General features: G+C 39.8%; 1 protein-coding gene across 3 annotated transcripts in view; it reads right to left on the bottom strand.

Annotated features, from left to right (window-relative positions):
• col5a1 (procollagen, type V, alpha 1) overlaps positions 1–7,255 on the bottom strand; it is a 74,109-nt gene extending 66,854 nt beyond the window's left edge. For all 3 annotated transcript variants that reach the window (XM_063478176.1, XM_063478177.1, XM_063478178.1), the window contains exon 1: positions 6,872–7,255. In XM_063478176.1, coding sequence (XP_063334246.1) covers positions 6,872–6,971 — 100 coding nt within the window. In that variant the 5' untranslated portion in view covers positions 6,972–7,255. The remainder of the gene's footprint in view (positions 1–6,871) is intronic.
• Between the last annotated feature and the right edge of the window lie 15,237 nt (positions 7,256–22,492).

Here is a 22,492-nt window from a genome sequence, read left to right as displayed (position 1 = left end):
CCTCGACTGAGCTACTGTGCCTCACAGCTAATGATGGGAATCAAATGTGCAATGTTTTCTCACCAAGAAGGTGTTTCATCATCTTTAGTGAACTCAATGACCCATAGTCCCACTCAGCCCACATAATCAATAATACAGTGGTTAGACATATGTGTGGTGGAACATGGGTTATATTTTGTGTGTGCAATAAAAATCCAATTATATTTCTAAATTGGGAATGTTTACATTCGAAGGCATGGCTAAGGAGAAGTAAATGAAAGCATCATTTCAAGACGCACATCAAGCTTGTCAGTGATGAGAATGGAGATCACAGAGAAAAGAATGAGCAAAGTTTTTTCTTTCTTTTAAAAGCAAGCCAATGAAGTGTGAAAAGGCATGAAAACAATAGGAATATATAAACTATCAGTCATATTTCTCATTATACAGTCTTTATATGAAACTTGCAGAAAAACAAAACCTTGCCATCTCATCGCGGTGCCAGATAACACGCAACGAGCTGCACTGACAGCCAAGTCAACCATCAATTCATCTCCTGCTGACACTTTAACCAGTGTCACAGTTGAGCAACATCAAGCCTGTGGGTGAACAGAAGTTAAAGCATGAGTAAATCTCAGGAATGACAGACAGCTGCAGTATAAGTGATCAAAATCAGCTGCTAACTATGATAAGATGCACAGTCATGAAGTCTTGAAGAAATGATCCTTCAGGTTAATTTCATCGAGGAAGATCTGTTCCCTGACAGCTTGCTTTTGTTCCTCTATGTGTCAGAGTGCTGCTGGAGTCCCGTTCTGTTGCTCTATTTTTCATCATTTTTGCTTTCCCACTTTGTCAAACTCACTCCTTTAACAATTTTGACATAACTGTGTTCTGAAAACCAATCACATCCTGTTCTTGAAGTAGCCTTTACTTTTTAAGAATTCTGCCTTCCCCGTAAAATGCAGCCCTCCTTTCCCTACCCATCACCGCCTCGTCCTTCTGGGTTTCCAGGGAGCCTTTTACTAACTCTACATTATCACCACTAGCATCTAGACTCTGGAGGTCCTGCACTAGCTCCGAACTTCATTTAGAGCATCACTGTATGAAATTGCTTCTTATCATGAGTCTGTTCACAAAACTGTAACTCAAGACTCTAAATTACACAATTTTTTGTTGTTTTTTTACTTTCACTGGAAACATTTTCTGGGTTTTTCATGCAAACAGAGTACATGACATCAATGCCACAGGCCATAGTTTGTATTCTGAGTACAACTTGTGGTTGAGTTTGCATAACAAAAAAGAGTTTTGGCCTAGGATAGGGAAAGATTGCGGTTTTGGTTAGCATATCAGTGCAACCAAAACCCTTTTTGTCTCAGTTTTTAGCTTTATAATGTGTAGCTTTTCAATATCTAATGGGGACGATAATCATTCACTAAACCGCGTATTGTACGTGTAAAAGTTTTATCGTGTTTTAAATTACGCTATTTTGTTGCAAGATGTTTTGACAGTGAACATTTTCCTCTTATATTGTCACCATTTTGCAACTGGGAAGATAATAAGAAACAGGGTTTCCTTTCCGGGACCTTTAGCCTTCATTGAGCTTGCTTCGGCAAATTAGTGAAACTCAAGCTTGTTCCTTTGTTGCTCCCTTGTAAGTTCATTGAGGCTGGTTTCATGACAAAACACTGCTAAATAAGCAAAACCTTACTTTTTACTGTGTTATTATTTCAACTCCTTCTAAATTTGTCAACCAATAAATTAAAGAGTACATGGGGCTACAGTAAAGTTTCTAGAGTGACCAAAAAGCCATTGTATTTCCCCCTAGTAGGAAAAAAAATGCTTACACTCAGTATTTCTGCTGCCCAGGCTGTGGCTTAGCTCGGGCTGGGGAAGGGGGAATGGGGTTGGAAAGGATGAGTCATACATTGCTTTCCATGCTCAATGATTATAATACCCCATTACAGAGAGAAGCACTGTTTCCCAGCTAAAGTGAATACTCGGCTTGTGAGCCTGGACCAGAATTCACTTTTCACTCTGCCATGCACTACATGCTGCAACAAAGCATACGGTTGAAATCAAAAACAGGCGTGGGGGGTTGCATCATTAGGTAGAGCATCCAACTTTTACATCACTCGTAGGGTCATGTTGACATTTCCAACACCACTGTCTCCATTTGGTTCCGTTTGTCTCTGAGAGTGTAAGGAACACATCGTCCCCGTTTGCTTGTATTTTGGAGCTGGAATGATCCATCTATGTCTGTGTGCTTTTAGCAATAAGCTAATTTGGAGAAAAATCTATCACTGGCTTCAAATCAAGCACACTGTGTCATGAGTACAGAGGACCATTGAGCGGTTCAACACAATTATTTGAACCTTAATTAGTCTGGAAAGGACTAGACGATATACTGTCCAAGATATGGCAAATAATGAACTATTTGTGCAGCACAAAGGATCTCCTTAACTCTGACACGGGGTCAAAAACTTGTCCTGCATATTTTGTTTTATCTTCCATGCTATTATCAGGCATTAGGGCTGATTTACAGAGTCGTTTCCACAAAGCCTGTATTTACAGGGCTGAAGTGGCACATGCAGTTGCAGGGTCACTGCTTCTCCCCACAGAACAGCTAACTCAGATTCCTTCCTCAGCGCCATGGCAATAGGCACACACAAGAAGCCACTTTTTCTCATCGCCATTTATCTGATTGAGTTTGACGTGACCTCAGGATTGCCACTTCAAGGTAAGTAAGAAAAGCCCTTCAGAAATTCAAAACAAAATTACAGTTACATTCTCAGTGGAAGATTGAAGCTAAGGCAGATGGGTGATGGTAACATAAATCTGAATATCCCTCTTAAGGTTAAAACCTAATGTTGTAAATGAAACATTAGCATTGTTGCCTTTAATTTATATAAACTGATATGCAATTACCAATTAGGAAGTAATGTCATTGGTTAAAATCTCTCTGGTCACAGTATCTTCTATGATTTTTTCTTACTGTGCTCATGAAAAACGGTATATGGAAAAAAAAAAGTCAAAATCAGAGTAAGCCACATAAATTCCTTTTGAAAACGAGTTGTCCAGATATGGGACTATAAATAAAAAACAGCTGTGGACCAGCTGTAGTCGACCTTTAACCCTGCCATAAACCTGGCTTGCTTAAACAGAAAGAACCTTTTAACAGCCCTCAATGTGTATGTGCAAACCTTGCTGAAATGCAAGGCGTAGCATCATTATTTTTATAAAATCTGCTCTAAGACTGCAGATGTTATTTGATTAGAAATCTTCTCTAAAACTAGCACAGAATGTATTTTCACTTGAAAAAAATGCAGCAGTATTTTTTTTTTCATGGTCCCCTGTTCCACATAGAATGGGAAGAAAACATCTGGAAGCCATTTTTTCTGGCTTTTTGAAGGGCTCAGCAGACAGCACAATGGAACTTATCAAGTCCAGATGGGAAGGAACTCAGAGAAACAGCGAGGCCTTCTTCTCTATATTTCTTTAAAACTTATGTAGAGAATCAACAAATATCAGTTCTTACTGTATAGTGTATTTCTCAAGTCATTACCATATTTTGTGATCTATTAGCCTGTCAGCCTTTTCTTCCAATATTTTCAATGCCCTTGGTGACTTTGGCCAAAACCTATTCATGTTTTCATTTGCACGAGGTATTCAAAGAATGTTATTTCAGCATTTTCGATGACTAAAATACACTCGACAAGTAGGATCTGAACTGGCTTAAATGTCTGTTATTAACAAGGGTGATCCAAAAAAACCTTTTACTTAATTAAACAACAACAAACCAAAGAAAAAAGAGTCAAAGCAGATTATCTAATATTTGTGAAAAGAGTCCATTGATTGAGGAGGCCAGATTAAAAAATGCAAGTCAGCAGAAACACAAAGGAAACCGTTTGTAAAATAAGCTAGATTTAGTCTATAGCAGTTATACTGTGTCCCACAGACATGTGAAAACATCAGTAAGCTAAAAAGTAGAGACTACACATATCAATCAATCCTAATTTGAATTCTGCATTTCAGGGTTTATATTGGCTCGGGAACTTCAAACTGTTGCAAAGGTTCTTTGAAAAGCACACATCTTACCCTGTTACCTCCAAGACACAGAGAAGAATTATGGGAAACAAAGATGAGAGGAGCTACACTATAAAGAATGCCTCTCTTCAGGCAGTGAAACTGTAAACCTGACAGCAGTCCTGACCTTCACCTTTGAACTCTGACCCCTCTTCAAATTCTTGTCCAGGACCTTCTGTTATTACCACTTTTCACATAGCTTAAACTGAGTTTTTCCTCTCTAATACCAAGACAAGGTCTTTCTAAACTTAAGTCTACTGAAAGACAAACTGACCGCAAAATATTAAAATATATACACTGTGATACAAGTATATAACTTAATCATAGTATAAATTCAATGCATATTTCTGTATTTGTCTTTATAAAATAATGAGTCAGGAGCTTATTCCACATAATTCAATTCTGGTCAGCATCAAATAAGCTAAGCTACATTTAACAGCAGACACATAGCATTAAGACTGCAAAACAGCAGTCTTTTATACTTTAAGAGAGACTGTAATAAAGCTGCAACAAATTAGATTAGCTCTACATAGCAGGCTATTTTAACATCATTTTCCCAACTGCGTTAGTTTACAGATTGTGGCGTTTTAGTTTTTGTTTATTAACTAATTTCTGTGTTTCAAAATGTATCACATGCCAACAGTTCACAGTGAAAAAGGCTCTGAATCAAATGTAATTAAAATGTAGTAATGTTTCATGGGTAAGTAACCCATTGTGTAAAGAATATGCTAACTGCTAATAGGTTAGGCCTTGCTGTATTGTTTGCTTGTCTTTTTATTGAGCTCTATATGCATTTTAGTTATAGGAATTATTAAATCTATATTAATTATAGATTTATGAACATATTATATATCATTTGATAAGAAATTTGTTAGACTATGATCTTGACTGGGTATTGTATTCAAAACAAAAACCATTGTGGAATTAGCATCATACTAATACCTAAACAGCTGGTGATAAAACATGAATACAACATTAATTCTTTAGTAAACGGTATTTGCTCAACTGCCCTTTTTTGATTTCAGTGTTAAACAAAAACAAAACAAAAAAGCATACTTAACTTTTTGGTTTTTAATTTAACCATAGCTGACAAGCCCTAAAACAATTAGTATTGTATGCCTGGGCAGGTCTCTACTAGTCTTCAGCTTGATGCATTTTGGTCCTCCCTCAGGCTAAGAGGTGATGAGGCTTAGGTCAGCAATAAGCTTTCACTTGTGATAAACTTGCTAGTTGTCAGTAATTATTTGTAGACTATTTGTCTTATCTGATTGTAAGAGGTCTAGAAAAGCCATTAAAAAAAAAGTTTTTATTAATAGCTAAACTGGATTTAATTTTTGCATTGCACAGTGTTTAACTGAAAGCAGCTAATTTTTAAAAAATGAATGTAAAAATCTAAAAGAAATTTGATGGACAGAATAATTAGTTCACAAAAAAAAAAAGAAGCTTTCATGGAGTTGGCATGTTTCTTGCAATCAGTCATGAAGTGCTTCCTGTCTGGCATGTGTCAAGTTTCAGAAAATGTACCAGAACCCTTATGGATTTCTTACAAAACTCTCGTTCCTCTCTGTCAGTTTCAAGAGATGATTAAATCCAGCCACCAGCATCAAAATGACCTCAGGCCCATGCTCTTTAATGTCCCACCAAAAATTCAACTCCTCCTCAGTCATCAAATATGACCCAGATTTGAGTCCAGCCAGCATACAGTGACCAAGGTTTTGTCCAGTTAATAACCAGCATTTATAGGAAACACGAAAATAAACACTTTGCAGTAATTTTCTTAGTGTATATTCAACGACATGAGCCTATAAAACCACTTCAACTTCATATGTTATTATCATGGCTTACTTTCTAAACTGGAGTGCATTTTGAACTCCATAATGGGCTGTAATCAGGCATCACAACAAATTTACACCATCAGCACAATCATGGAAGCTTTTTAACTGTCCTGAGCAGACAGAAGAAGCCATCTGTTCATCTCAATGTCCTGTGTCAGACCTTTACAGCACACAGCAGCCCGCCACCCATGCCAGGCAGTCTTAAGGTGCTAATAATACATATAGGCCAAGCATAAACCCAACTGCATGCCCTCTCACCACTGAGACAAAGAGGTGGTCACTTCTCCAATTAAAATAAGCGGGCCTCTAACTGGCATACCAAACTATTATTTGTTCATGTTTTTGGACTAGACTCATATAACTGTCACTGAGAAACATCGGGAGGATTTATAGAATGCATTTAGTGAAAGATGTGTTTGCTTGAGCCTCAGTGCAGGGCCCCAGCGCTGTCCCCTTATGTGGAGTCCTTAAGGCGGCTCCACCCTACCACTTCAGAGGAGCTTCAGCCCCTCCTTCTTATGAAAATTATACTCATCCTTCTCATCTGCTGAAAAAGGAGCACTGGTAAAAGAGTATTTAGACTTTAAGATGCACCACAGCAATTACTCCTACATAATAAGTATGCCAAAAAAAAAAAAAACTAGTTACTTATGATGGTTACTAATTAATGCATATATTTCCTATTTTTTATGCATTAAAATAAATAAATGCACTTCAGCTATACTGCTTTGGCAAACAAACAAACAAAAAAAACTATGCACAACTTGCAGATGAAACCTCCAAAAGCAGTCTTTTAATTCTTAATGACAAGTTCCCATAGTTTCGGGGCACACCACCAAGATGAATACATTAAAGAGGAGGGGCAGACATCTGTGGTCCACTATGAGCGAAAAGGCAAAAAACTTTTCAGTGCAACGCTCCTCCAAAGTGCATCCACAAAAAAAGAAAGAAAAAAGCCCCACACAGCTGCATCTCACCTGAACTTGCTTGCGACGTGATAAAAAGGAGAATCACGGATAAAGTGATTTGGACGTCCCTTATCCTCCGTTTAACTTTCCATCTTATATGGGTATCCATGACCGCCAGAGACGTCCACGGCAAAGTGGATTCACTTTTTCAACAGCTAATTAGACTTGCAAAAACTTCTGGTCAGGACAATAAAAAAAAAAAACTAAAAGCCAAAAAAGTCCCAGAGAAAAAAAGGGGGGAGGGGGGGTATATCGTTATTTCTCAAGCAGCCATAAGGGTTTGTTAGTGTGTGTTTTCCCCCAGCTGGTTGACGGACGGCCACCGTCTCTCCCGTACTCCTCTCCTCTCTGCGCTTCTGAACTGTCCTGCACCGCTGCGCCTCCGATCTGAAGTGCTGGCCCCTCTCTTTCAGTCACGTAGAGCCCCTTCAAGTCAACAGGGCAACACACACACGCACAGAAGAGGAAAAAGTCTTCCCCCCCAGGCTGTCACTCACTTTGCGGACAGGAGACTCGGGCAAATCAGAGGAGCCCGTATATTAGGGCCAGCCCTGTTATTGGCCGAGGGTGGGAGGAAAAGTTGAGGTGAAAGTTTCACGCCTCCAGCTCTTGCGCTCGGAATTCTTTTACATGGAGTCCGCTATTTCCAGAGACGTGGTTCAGAGCGGGAAAAGCAAAACTGCTTTTTTATAGGTGGAAAGGCGAGGTGTTTTATCTGCAAGAGCTGATTTATCTGGAGCTGATTGTCATGGGACTGCGAGAAAAATCGTGCCGTGCAATCCACAGGTGGACCCCCAGTGCTAGTTGATATAACAGTATACTGAGCCTAGATGATCAGATATATAGTGAGGATATACATCTATTTATGACTTTTTGTAATGTTCTGCCTTTTAAATGAATCAGATATTTACTCTAAGGAATAATCCACTCAAAGCTCATATCTTTTTTTTATGTTAATCGGTGATCTACGGGCTTTAAACCTGTTGAATGTATGATGAAATAATGTGCTTGCAGATTTTATTACCCTCTGAAGTTTTTTGATTAGTACCACAAAACTTTAATGTTTAAGAGTTAATAAAAGTAAATCTGTAAAAGAATTTCCACCTTTTATGTGGTTTCTTTATCTAGAGCAGAGACGTGAATTCATTTAATATCATTCCCACATACAGCCCACTTTGTCCTTATGCAGGCCAGACCAGTGAAACTACCCTTTATGTCAGTGTAGAGAAATTTAACTACACATTTAATCAATGCAAGATCTCAATATGAGAAAAAGAAGTTCAAATTCAACCGTATGTTTCACTCTCTCTACATGGCAAAGTAATGCCTCTGTAGTAAATTAAAGAAATCCCTCAGCATGACTCTTTGGGCTTGAATTGTAAGAAGTAAATGTGTAAAACACAGAAATCTATTGCTTAATTGCTTTGGTGTTGTATGAATGGCCATTAAGTCTTTATCAGTAGGAAAAGCTGTAAAGCTTGTGAAAATACAGTTAAAAATACCCAATTTTCCTAAATTTCCAAAGCCATCCAATGGGCTCGAATGGAGTTTTTGCTCATGTTTGACAACCCTAATCTAGAGGAGCAGAGGTGGGAGGTGATCAATGATAAGAATTTATATGGCAGTGAAAGGGGAAAAAAAATAAAAGCTGAGGGTTAAAAAGAGAAACATCTCCAGGAGGACCAGGCTCAGGGAGGGTGGCCATGTGCCGCAAAGCTGGTTTGAAGGGGGGGAAAAGGAAATGGAAAAGATGAGGATAGAGAGACAACAAACAATGCAACACACAAGAAAACAACACTTAGTGCCATATAGTCACCAAATAACACTTTTTTTAGAGCTGAATGTAGCATGAGATTCAAACTTTCTGTTGTTTCAAGAACTGCCAAAAATGGCAGCTGTCTTTTATAAGCTGTCACATGCCTCCTCCAGTGGGGGGCAGACTTCTATTAATTGCCCAGTAAAAGTTGGTTTTAAGCAAAGTAAACAAGCAGCAACATTGGAAACCGTGCCATGATGTCACATTGTCAAGTGGGATAGGGTAGGAAAGGATGAGTCTGAACGTGGTCCCTCTAACTTTAGACCTCTAAATTCAGACTAAGAGGTGTTTTATGTTACACGCTGTAGGATTTTTAAGAGTAACAGCTTTACTTGAAGGCTGTTAAGCTTGTTAAATTAGTTCAGCACCTTTGAAAGATCTCTCAGATGGCCTCTCTCAGATCCTCAGGTGACCTCTTTGGCCACATGGAAAAACTCCTTGGTTTTAAAGACATTCATTTTTTCCCCTCTGTTGTTTGAAACGAAAAGCTTGTTCTCAAAAGCGGGGTAAAAATTTACATTAAGTATAAAGTAGTATTTCTAAACTGACCGCTTACCCATATACTGTAACCGTTCCGTGGTAACATGGGTCAAATTATGGCCCGAGCCCTATATTTAGGGTGGGTTCATGCCTACACCACACTTGCCCACACTGTGTTAATCTCAGAGACTCCAAACTACTCCTGAACAAGGCCGTCACGTGCTTACTTAATTTGCCTTCTAACAAAAAGGATGTTGATACGCTGATGCTGGCACACTGCTGGTTAACTTTCATTTTAATTTTGACTTTCATCATTTGCTAAAACAAAAAGTCCCTGTGAGATGTAAGATAGGATATAGTGTCTAAAACAGGAAATTATGATTTACTCCTCAAGTGTTTCTATCAGTTTCTCCACGCTTTGTTTTCCACACACACACCAAATGTCAGGCAAGCTATGACAGTCTGGCAGTCTGTCTGGCAAGCTATTACTATTAATATTATTATTACTATTATTATCCAGCTTTTGCTCTCTTTTTTAATTCTTGTCTGCTGCTAGTGACACCTAAGGATGGTAAGACTGTGGCTGAAAAAAAGAAAAGTAGCTGAGAAATTCCACATCCTTGCTTGACAGTTTCCTCAGTAAACATATACTATGAGCAGAGTGCACCAGCTGTTCGTAGGCTCAAGCTTAGCCAAGTTATAATATTAGCAAAGTAAAGATTTATATACCACTAAATCAAAGCATGCAGCACTGCATAAACTGCAGTCACATGTTGAGATTGGTTACAGTACCTGCCAGGTGGGCCCATAAATATATATGGAATTTGACTGGCACACATTGCTTTGACCTTTAATTAAATGTCATTAAAAAGGATTTAAGTTTGGAGGTTAAAAAGTAGGATTACTTAGGTCAGAGCTAAGCATTTAAAACTGCGTATGACAGCAGGCCGACTGCTGCAGTTGAACCCACACACCAACATGAGCTTTTAAACTGTTAACACCTGATTGCAGCAAATTGCATGTAATTTGTGCTTTTTCTCAGCGGGCTGGCGTTGATTGTATTATGGCTCCAAGAAGGGTAAACATTAGAATACACTAGTCACAAAAGTAGAACGGAGGAAAGTAAAGTCTGATTCCAGACTGATGTGTTCAGTGCCCCTAACCAGTCATGCTTTATGGCCCAACATGACCGCAACCTTAACCCTAAGCAGTAATCTCCATCTAAGGTGTGCTGGAATTATATGTTTACATTTCTATTACAGCTAAGTACATTTGAAACAGAAAATATTTTTGAATTTTAGAATACACCCATAAATCTCCTTCACAGTTTTACAGTGATAAGATAAGATAAGATAACCTTTATTAGTCCCACACGTGGGAAATTTGTTTTGTCACAGCAGGAAGTTGACAGTGCAAAAGTTATATAGCAAAAATTAGAATACAATACGAATAATATACTGTACACAACTGTACAGAATAGAATAGAATAAAATAAAATACTATATACAGTAGAATAAAATAGAATAAAATATACAATAGGATAAAAATACAATACAAATTCTATATACAACTGAGTAAAAATACAACTTTGAGTATTGCACTTAGTCTTATTGCACATGTGTGGGTTTGTGTGGGTTTGATCAGCCGCAAAAGTCTTTGTTGTGGAGTCTGACAGCAGTGGGGAGGAAAGACCTGCGAAATCTCTCCGTCCCACATCGTGGGTGCCGCAGCCTGCCACTGAAGGAGCTGCTCAGTGCTGTCACAGTCTCCTGCATGGGGTGGGAGATGTTGTCCAACAGGGATGACATCTTGGCCACCATTCTCCTGTCACTCACCACCTCCACTGGGTCCAGAGGGCATCCTAGAACAGAGCTGGCCCTTCGGATCAGCCTGTTCAGTCTCTTCCTGTCCCCGGCAGAGATATTGCCACCCCAGCAGACCACACCATAAAAGATGGCTGAGGCCACCACAGAGTCATAGAAGGTCTTCAGGAGTGGGCCCTTCACTCCAAAAGACCTGAGTCTCCGCAGCAGGTACAGCGTGCTCTGTCCTTTCCTGTAGAGGGCGTCTGAATTAAGAGTCCAGTCCAGTTTGTTATTCAGATGAACACCAAGGTACCTGTAGCTGTCCACAGCCTCAGTGTCCGTACCTTGGATGTTCAGTGGTTGCAGTGGAGAATGTTTGTGCCTGTGGAAGTCTACCACCAGCTCCTTGGTTTTACTGGTGTTGATGTGGAGGTAGTTCAGCTGGCACCAGTACACAAAGTCTTGGGTCAGTCCTCTGTACTCCTTGTTCCCCATCAGTGATGAGGCAGACTATTGCAGAGTCATCAGAGAACTTCTGCAGGAAGCACTGGGTGGAGTTGTGGGAGAAGTCTGCAGTGTAGATCAGCAGTCCCCAACCTTTTTTGCGCCACGGACCGGTTTATGCCAGACAATATTTTCACGGACCGGCCTTTAAGGTGTCGCGGATAAATACAACAAAATAAAACTAGTACCGGTACCGAAAAAAGAAGATTTATTCATAACACACGTGAAGAGACCCAGGAAAACCGAGTTAACGATAAAAACGATAACAAAATAACGCTGAAAACCGATAAAAACCCTGAAAACCATACATTTCACACCTGAGCCTCAACTCTCGTGGCCCGGTACCAAAGGACTCACGGACCGGTACCGGTCCGAGGCCCGGGGGTTGGGGACCGCTGGTGTAGATGGTGAAGAGGAACGGTGCCAGAACCGTTCCCTGTGGGGCCCCCGTGCTGCAGACGACCCTGTCCGACACACAGCCCTGGGTTCTCACATACTGTGGTCGGTCAGTGAGGTAGTCCAAAATCCATGTTGTGAGGTGATTGTCCACTCCTGAGTTCTCCAGCTTGCCCTTCAGGACCGTGGGAAGAATGGTGTTAAAGGCACTGGAGAAATCAAAGAACATGATTCTCACAGTACTCCCAGCGATCTCCAGGTGAGAGAGGGAACGATGCATGAGGTGAATGACAGCATCATCCGCTCCAATGCCAGGCTGGTAGGCAAACTGAAGTGGGTCCAATGATGAGCTCACCAGGCGCCGAAGCTGAGCCAGTACCAGACGCTCCAGGGTCTTCATCAGGTGGGATGTCAGAGCCACCGGCCTGTAGCTGTTGAGGTCCTTGGGGCGTGATGTCTTTGGCACTGGTACAACACAGGAGGTTTTCCAGAGCTGTGGGACTCTCCCCAGCCTCAGGCTCAAGTTGAAGATAATTATCGGTGCAGCTGAATTACATATAGCATGATGCCTCACCTAATGGCAAATCAACTCTTTGGGGGAAAAAAATTAGCACTGCCAATTCTGAAATTGGTAGTGCTATTGGTGGGCCAAAGTGACTTTCTTTCTTTTCTTTTTGTCTTTTCATGACAAGCGTCACTATGAAATATAGGAGCAAAATTGTTCTTTGATTGTTCCTACTGTAAGCCGTTTTAATGAAATTGCATATTAGTTTTAATAAAGCAATATAACCTAAGTCTTGTTCCCATTTATCTAATAGAAAATCTGTGAATACGCAACCTTGAACTGGATAAGGAGAATTGGATGAATGGATGGATGGATAGAAAAAACGCCCAATTGCAACTTGTAAATTTGAGTGCATAAATTTGACTTCCCCATTGTCAAACATGAAAATCAAGTGTTACACCTCTGAAATTGATCCGGCAGTTGAAATTATGAGGTAAAATAATACTTTTGTCAGAAATGATGTCTAACTTGGAAAATGGTGGCCATTGTGAAACCCCAAGTGGCTAGTGGAATGTTTAAGATTACTGAATATGAAGGGACAGATACAAGGTTTGATGTTTTTGTTGACATTACAGTTATGTGCGTCACTAAAACATGCGTCTCGATCGCTTGGAAAGGAAGGAAAGTATAGAAAGCCACTTCTAAATATGGAAGATGTACTCTCTGCATTTAACCCATTCACTATAATGAAGCAGTGGGCAGCCAATCCAGCGCACGGGAAGCAGTGTGTAGGGACACTACCTTGCTCAGGGGTACCTCAGGATAGACGTTCAGTGGATTCGAACCCCCGACCTTCCAATCATAGAGTGACCACTCTACCTACTGAGCTATCCCTGCCCCTTGCCCTCTTGATATAATAAAGATATTTTTGAGATATTTAGATATATTGATATTTTTAAGGTTAAGTTTGTTTAAAAAAAATTCAGCTCCATGTATGCTAGCTCCTCAGGTTCCCCATAAGCAAACACATTTAATTCATCAAGAACTTGTAAACTTTGTGCAAGCTGACTTACATATACATCAAACCTGCATCCTGGAGCTTTATAGTCATTTCAAGCAAAGACAATTTTTCACAGACACTCCATCAAAACATTGCCCTTCAGCACTGTGACCTGGAGACAAATCACAGAATGGAGCCCATGCTGTGGTTACACTTTAATCATAGTTTCTTCAGGAGGTAGAAGCAGGAAAGTCATATACAGAACGCCAAAAGACCAGATAAATTGTAGATCCTGTCACCGAGTTCTTCATAGCTCCAAACACAGAAAGGATTTTTACACAATATTGGATGCTGCACTCCAGATCAAGGATGTGGAAATAACAAAAAGATCAGAGGTATGACATAAGTGCTTGTCTGCTTGCATGTTTTGCTCTCTGATCTGTGAGCTCACTGGCACATCAGCCTCCTTCAGGTGCACAAGCAGCAAGAGGGAGATAGGAGAACAAAGAAATAGAGGAAAAGCCAAAAAAAAAAAAAAAGATACATCTATCATCTCAAACACAACTGATATCTCTGGGTCAACTCACAATTATTTTTAAATCAAGACTCCACAAAACAAGCTGGTAGCAAATTATATATATATATTTAAATTATATTTGATCTTTTTTTTTTTTTATCTATGTATAAAATGAACCAAGTGCCTTCTCTTTCAGTTGCAGGCTGTTTTTGTTATGCTTTGTTAAAGCCTGTTTGGCACGATGCACTACAGCAGCACACCATATTTTCCATTCCACAATATGTGACTCCTTCCGTGCCAGATTTTATCATGGCAAATCTCCCCGTGCACACTGTGGGGAAATTTTGCAGAAGTCTAGAGAGAAAGAGGCTTATACTTACACACTCATAAAGACAAAACGACATCTGTCATCAGAGAGGAAAAGCACTGGTGTTTAATGAGTCAGTCTTACCTATCTGCTCGTCTCCTTCAATATGCTGTATTGGAAAACATTTTGGAAGCACAGATTTTTCTCTTGCAAAAGAAGTAGGCCAAACATATTGTTGTCAACCATGAATCAGTCAGCGGCATTAACTATAATAACTACAATAAGAAACAGACGCGTGGGTGTATTATAACTTGCAATTACATGCCAAAGAGTGTGAAACAGGTAGGCTCAAAGGACAATGTAATGTTGGCACTGTGATCACAGACGAGATGTGGTTTTCTCTAGTTTATCAGCCGTGACAGAGATCTTGTGGAGCACAAGAGTTCCCTGTGATCCTTGGGCTCAACAGGGCTGCAACCTTCCTGTTTTAACAATACTGAACTTGATCCAGCTTGTGCTATTCAAGAAATGCAAGACATCTGCTTACACTCTTCGAAAGCCTGTGCTCATAAATGCTGTTGTCAGCTTATTTATCCTTTCAATTCTATTTAGTTTGATCTATATAGCAACAGCAATCACCTCAAGGTGCTATAGATTGTATGGTAAGGACTCTACTATATTAGAGAAACCTAAAAAAAAAATCTGAGGAGTCCCTGTGAGCAAGCACTTGGCAAAGGTGGGACAGAAAAACTCCCCTTTAACAGGAAGAAACCTCCAGCAGAAAAACACAGGGTCAGGGAACGGTTGAGACGTTTGGGGAGAGAAGAGAAAACAGAACACAGAGAGACATGCCTTATCCCTGTTAATGTGGTGCGTAGTAGAGTTCATTACAATTTGGGGGCGGGGGGTCTGTGTGGTAATGGGCAAATTAGACTTGCACTTGCTTTAACGTAAATACAAGTTGAAGTTGCTTGTCATCATAAACACTCACTGCTGTGAGGTGCATTATGTCTTGGCTCACTAAATTATAGTTGTTACGACTATGTAATAAGCGCAATTTCAGGTATAATTTGCAAAATTAACCAAATTACAGAAGAACATTTTTAAGGTGAAGCAATTTTTCTTTTTGTAAACTATCATATTCAACATGTCTTTGGATTTCAGTGCTCTGAGTGAAGAGATCTAACACCGCCTTAAATAAAACCTTTCGGCCAGAGCAGCAAAAATTAAAGTGCCAAAGTCGTCGCCTGTCGTCTAAGAAATTAACTACCCATGTCTCCTTCCCCAACCCTGCAAGTCCATCTCCGCCCTGTCGGCTGTTTGTAGTGGTCACTGTAATTATGAAAGGCAGCTCATAACTACGTGTTTTAACAAGACCCATTTGTTATGTTCTTCTCTCACTGCTGAAGGCGGCTTGTCACATAATTGCAAGGATCTGAGGAGAGACATGGTGCAGGCAAGTTACTAGTCTGTCCAACAGAAGGAGGACTTAAATACTGATACAGTATTATGGTAAATACATTAATGCTTTGTGATGTAATCTTTGGGTCAAACTGTTTTCTCACGGAGATGCTCAGATTATCTTGTTTTCAAATAAGCTTCGTTAGCATAGCCTTCCTTGAATGTGTGATTATTTGGCATAACATTTTGACATAGTTATGACATAAGTTATTGTTAATGTCAGGCTCTCTTGCACAGTGTGTCTTTTGTTCTGCCTTCCTTCCCTCACCCCTCGCAACTGGTTGCAGCAGATGGCTGTGCCTAGTCTACTGGAAGTTTCTTCCTCTTAAAAGGGAGTTTTTCCTTCCCACTATTGCCAAGTGCTTGCTCACAGGGGGTCGTCTGATTGCTCGGGTTCTCATTCTATTATTGCAGGTTTTTTACCTTTCAATAAAAAGCGCTCTGAGGATACTGTTGTTGGGCATTACATAAATAAAACTGAACTGAACTGACTTGAATATAGGGAAACTTTTTTGGGTAAGTCCTCTATAACCTGACTCTCTCTGGGCAAACTGCAAGATTCTCCAAGCTGAAACCGAGTACCCACATTTTTAAAGTGGAAATAAGCATATTTCTGTTTTAAGGGCCAAAGTCAACCCAGGAGAATCTTAAAAATGCAGACCAGTTTATATTTCACTTGCTTCTTCAGACCATTTTCCAATTTACTGAACTCAGAAGGTGGGAGGCCTGGCAGCTGATTGGTGACTCACTGTAATCTTGCATCAGTGTTCAGTACTGCCATTACTAATAAATGATAAAAAGCAATGATTTATGACGTCTCATTGCTGTGGTTAAGCTTTAATTCGTTTTAGAAAAAAAACTATAATGTGTCAACCTGTCAAACTTACGGACCTTCCACCATAAAGACACATTCTCAAATTCAACCAGAAACAGCTCCACAAGTCTACAATAAATAGCCTTGGGCCATGTGAATAAAAGACATTTCTTTTAATTTAACCAGGTAAAAAGTCTCATTTGGTTTGAAAATCTCTTTTTCTGGACAAGCTGCACATTTGTACAATGCCCCTTCGTCCCAGCTAACCACAATGGACTCTAAATAGTCTGTCACAGACTCCACCGTGATGCAGGACTATGTGTCTACGCGCTACTTTCTGCTTACTCTCCAGAATAAAGTTTCCAAACACTCACTGTGTTGTCTGTGGTTATGTCAGGACCCACCTCCTGTCAGTCAAAGCCGACAGACAAACCAAACCTTGGCAATTAGTTGTGGGTTTATGCCTCGAAACTGAAGGCCTCTTCTTCATGTTTCTACATAATTAGGCACCCTTTACTGAGTTTCAATAACATTTACTTTTTCACGCAAATATGGGAAGCGGGAAAAAGCAAGTGCCAGCGCAGGAATTTGGCCGAATCTGTCTAGTTTGTGTTTCTAAGCAGGCACTTTTACTGGATGCTTGAAGGCACCTACACAGACAAAAAGATAAACTCACGTGGTGCACCCCCGTCTTTTGCTGTTTGTTTTGATCACGATGATATGAACGCCCAAAGCGCCCAAAACACAGAGAGTTTCCACTGGCCTTTGGTTGGAACCGAGCTCATATAAATATTATCATGAGTGCATAATACTTGTGCACCTGTGAATGTGTTTTGCAGCTGCCCGCAGGAGAGCGATACATCAGATTAAACTAGAAAAGCATGAATGCACACACACACACACACACACACACACACACACACACACACACACACACACACACACACACACACACACACACTCGCATACTTTTAACAAACACTAATACATATCTTTCCTAAAGATTTACACAACTGACACGTTGTCATGAACTCACCAAATGCATGTTATCAACTGAGTGCAAATCCCTTCCTGGCAGTGTACAACAGCCTGCATGGTTGTGCTCTAGAGAAATGCCTTTCCCCTGAGTATGAAGGGTAATCCCCCGAGGAAGACCTTTCAGGGTATTCAGTTTTTGTAGAATGAAATCAGAAGGATAAAATGTTGCTTAATTGTGAAATACTGTTTGTGTGTCTACCTCAGTATGCTGGTACACACACTGAGTTTAAAATCACAAGGTGCGTGTGCATGTTTTGTTTTTTCCAACCAACCATGTATTTTTCATTCCTACTGATGTTTTTTTGAGTCGCGTCATTCTGTGTTCTGTTCCCTGTTATTCAAAATGTTAAATCTTTCAACTTGTGTAATTAGGCTAAACTGTTACACATGATTAAGATGTTTTACCAATAACGGCTCAGTAACTACACTGCTCAAAAAATGAAAGGAACACTTTCTAATCAGAGTACAATATTGAATTGGTCAAATATGAGATATTGATCCAGTCAGTTAAGTAGTGGAGGGGGTTGTTAATGTGTTTCAGCTGCTTTGGTGTTAATGAAATTAACAACAGGTGCAGTAGAGGGACAACAATGAGTCAACCCACAACAGGAATGGTTTTACAGGTGGAGGCCACTAACATTTTTTCCCTCTTCATCTTCTCTGACTGTTTTTTTTTTTTCACTCTTTTTATATTTGGCTAGGGTCACTGTCACTACTGGCAGCATGAAGCGATACCTGGACCCTACAGAGGTTGCACAGGTAGTCCAGCTCCTCCAGGATGGCACATCAATACGTGCCATTGTGAGAAAATTTGCTGTGTCTCCCAGGACAGTCTCAAGAGCATGGAGGAGATTCCAGGCAGTTACTCTAAGGGAGTTGGACAGGGCCGTAGAAGGTCCTTATCCCATCAGCAGGACCACTGTCTGCTCCCTTTTTCAAGGAGGAACAGGATAGCAACATCCTCTAGTGGACTCTATGCTCACTGTGGAGCCCGATTATGATTTGCCAGAGAATACCAGAGTTGGGACGTCCACCAGTGGTGCCCTGTGCTTTTCACAGATGACAGCAGGCTCACCCTGACATGTGACAGACATGAAAGGGTCTGGAGAAGCCAGCATATTATGCTGCCTGTAACATTGTTTACATGACCAGTTTGGTGGTGGGACAGTGATGGTCTGAGGAGCTATATCCAAGGTTTGTATGATCCCCAGTACGCTGGGCTATAAGAAGTACATGAAATGTATTTTATTACCCAGTCCATACCATTATAGATATTCAGCATGATTTTTATTCCCATTGAGATCGGCATTCCTTTAGTTTCTTTGAGCAGTGTATTTAGCACCAAACATCCATGTAAAAAATATCAGATGTGGTTGGAGAGGGAGGCAGCGAATCGAGCAGAAAGGGGATCAAACTGAAGATGGCCCCTTGCTACAAATTTATGCTCTACTTGTTTACAAAGGTATTTCAGAAACTGTCTCCTTTTATTGGTGGATTTAGTTGCACTAAGGGATCGAGCACTGAATCCTTTGACTTGATACCTAAAAAGTCTGTTTCATTATCTCTGCAGAGTTTTGACAAGCTCAGCCTCATTCTTGTGTAAACAGGCAGCAAGTCAGAGAGCAGAGGCAAGGATCACCTCAGAAGGGAGTTGTAGGTGGCGTCCTTAGTCAACAGCATGCTAAGCATTGTCTGATGCAATTGGGAGATGTTTATGTGGAAATAAATATCATGCTTTTCTGACAGTGATAATTTATGCACTCCCAGTTAAGTTTATTACATGAAGGCAGAGTGCACCAATCACTGGGGCACCGCAGTTTCCCACCTGGTAGCTTGTTTGTAGGTTGACTCATTATTTCAGCAAGCTGGGTTTGATTCAGCGCCGGCTCTTTGCTGCATGCATGTAATGTGTATAGCTCTCTTCCACTCTCTTTCCAGTACTGGTAAAAAATACTTATATTTTAATGAAATGTTTTTCTTCTAATGAGATTCTTGAGGCATGAGGTTTGAGACAGCTGTACATATACATATATTATATATATATATATATATATATATATATATATATATATATATGTGTGTGTGTGTGTGTGTGTGTGTGTGTGTGTGTGTGTGTGTGTGTGTGTGTGTAAAAGGAAATTATCTCATTAATGAATACAAGTTTAGGTTGATTCAGATGAATGTTTCTCCATCTATTCTATATAACTTGAATGACCCCAGTGACTCTGTCAGCAGCTGAGGAACACTTTGGATCGCTCCTTGCCCCAGGCTGGCTGTATACTCTGCAGGCAAGCAAGCACTCAGATGCACTACCTTAGTCTCACATATGGCATGCAGCCCCTCTTGGCTCACACTGGTCCTGCTGTTCTCTGTCCCACTCTGTTTTTATTTTTTATTTTTTTGTTCTCTTTGGAGAAGTGATGTCATAAATTAAACATCACATACATGCTGTAATAATTAAGAGCCAGCAGGATATGCTAATCAGAGACGCTACACTCTGCACTAGAAGGGGAGTTTGAGAGATAAAACGCACGCCAGCTGCAGTCCGGGTGGCTGTGCCTCACTTGAGAAAAAAATGTCCACATTGAATAAGTTGAAGTGGTGTGGTTGAATCATTAGTGATGTCACTGAAGGGGTAAGAAGGGGTAGTCCCGAAATCTGGATCAAATCTTCTTTTTTGTAAATCGTGTCTCATTTTATGTTGCTTTGTTTGCCAGCTTATAAAGCAGAGGCAGTCCCTTGTAAGTGCAAAGTTGGAAGGAAAAAAGCTTGTGGTAAAGCTCGTTTTCCTTTTATTGCCAAAAGCTTTTAACCCTTTGGCAACATCACAAACACCAAATACTCTAACTTCCACATTTAAATGAACTGTATGTATATAATATAAAGGGATATTACTAGATATGTGTTCTGTATTTGCTTTCTATTCCCATTCATCACAATCTGGTTTTATGCCAAAGAACGTATATTATATTTTTTTGCAGTTTTTGGTCCACTGAGCATTAATTCTTCAGACTTTACATCTAGTGAAATGTCCTGACAGCTATTGGATGACGTGCTTTAAATTTTGGTGCATGGTCCTGAAGGATGTCTACTAATAATTCTAGTAATCCTCTGTCTTGTTGTCTCTTCACAGCTGGCACTTTCTGTATTGGGTCATATTGACTCTGATCATCCATTTTTTCATGAGATTAATGACATTAATGATCTTGAGTAAAATCTCTACAAAACTATTGGATTTACTGTCATTTTATTTGCTACATATTCCAAGGATACATCAGGATTAGTAAAAATTAATTCTATTAAGATCACAGACAGTATAATTGATGAATGTAGCCACCCTGAAGGCTTGTCTTGTGTCAATGGTTAGCCATTTACCCATTGAAGCACTCTGATTTTCTTCTTCTTCCTTCCATCTCTATTTTCTTTATGAATGCACATGTGTGTGTGTGTTGTTTGGCCCCAATCTGCCAATGACACATATGGTTCCCCCAGTGTATTGTGATTCATTATTGTGTTCTTATTGGTTTGTTTGTGGATGTTTGTCAGTGATGCAGACACGTTGTAAGAACCCAACCCTGACAGTGTCCTAATTTTGTGGAAAACTAGCTTCAGTCGCTGAACTTCAAACTGCCCATGGTAAATGGACTAGTTGTTATATAGTGCTTTTCATCTCGAGAACTCACTTTAAACGACATGTCTCCTATTTCACCTATTCACACAAACACTTTTTTCCCCTAAATTTAAGTGCTTTCTATCTAACATTCACACACTAACAATCTGATTACATGAGAAGCAATTTGGGATTCAGTATCTTGCCCAAGGATACTTTGGCATACCAACTGGACAGCCAGGGACCCACGAACCTTTAGTTTAGTAGATGGTGATTCTATGTTACCTAATTTTGCCAGCCCACTCACATTGTTTGTACTTATTTTAGGGAGGTATTAGACTTTGAATATGGCTTTGTAAAGAAATGAGAAGAGATGCACCCAAGTTTAATGAGATTCAGTTAGCCATAGTGAAAGGTGATGTAAGATGTCCCATTTTGTTTAGATACATTGTTTTGGTGGTGAGTTGATTGTTGAGGACCCAAAGAGCCAAACAAAGAAGGAATAGAATTCCAACTGAAACCAAGAAATCTAACTGTTCATTAGAAATCTAAAAGGTAGACCACAATCGAAAAGTTACAGGGCACAAGGGAAAACAGAAGAACCAGAAACATTACCAGCATATTAACAGACAAAATAAAAAAGACTAGGAAAGGACTATTTATACACTGTTGATTGTGTATAAATAGTACTAAAAATAGAATGATAGGTAACTCATGACAGGAGGGGAACGAGAGCTAGCTGAACACAATTAACTCATGTGTCAACAATTAGGGAAGTAAAAATACCACAGGGTACAACTGATAACTAACCTTCAAAGTAAAATAGGAATTAGCCAAAAGACTAATCATAAACAGAGACAAGAAAACTCACATTAAAGCTGAAAAAAGACAGGACAATGGCACAACCACAGAAAAATGAAATGGGGAGAAACAGGAAACACTGAGGGAACTAAACACAAAGGCATCCAAAAGTCTATAAATACTAAATGGAACTTAAATAATACAATAAACACTGAGGCCCAGCATTAGTAGACTAAAAAGATAACAAAACTCAACCTACAAAAAAAAATCAGAACTTCAAACACTAAAATGACAGAATATGTTAAAAAAGGATTCATAATTCAGAGACATCAAGTGGCCTGCAACTCATTAATGTTTTAGGCTGCTTGTTTACATATAAATATTATATTAAACAGTCTTTTACCAATCATTTCCTGCCTTAGGATATACAGTATATACTGCTATTGATGCAGTTTTGGTTTTCATAGTGCCTTTATTCTAAAATCCTTTTCACACATCGTCTCCCTGCTTTCAGAAGAATGTGATCCAATCATTGTCTGAAGTTGCACTTTCTCACATGCAGCACATAACTGTAGT

The sequence above is a fragment of the Pelmatolapia mariae genome, linkage group LG7 (genome assembly GCF_036321145.2).
Source record: "Pelmatolapia mariae isolate MD_Pm_ZW linkage group LG7, Pm_UMD_F_2, whole genome shotgun sequence".
Classification (NCBI taxonomy): Eukaryota; Metazoa; Chordata; class Actinopteri; order Cichliformes; family Cichlidae; genus Pelmatolapia; species Pelmatolapia mariae.
Note: the sequence above shows the minus strand (reverse complement) of the source record. Positions and strands in the feature narration are given on the sequence as shown.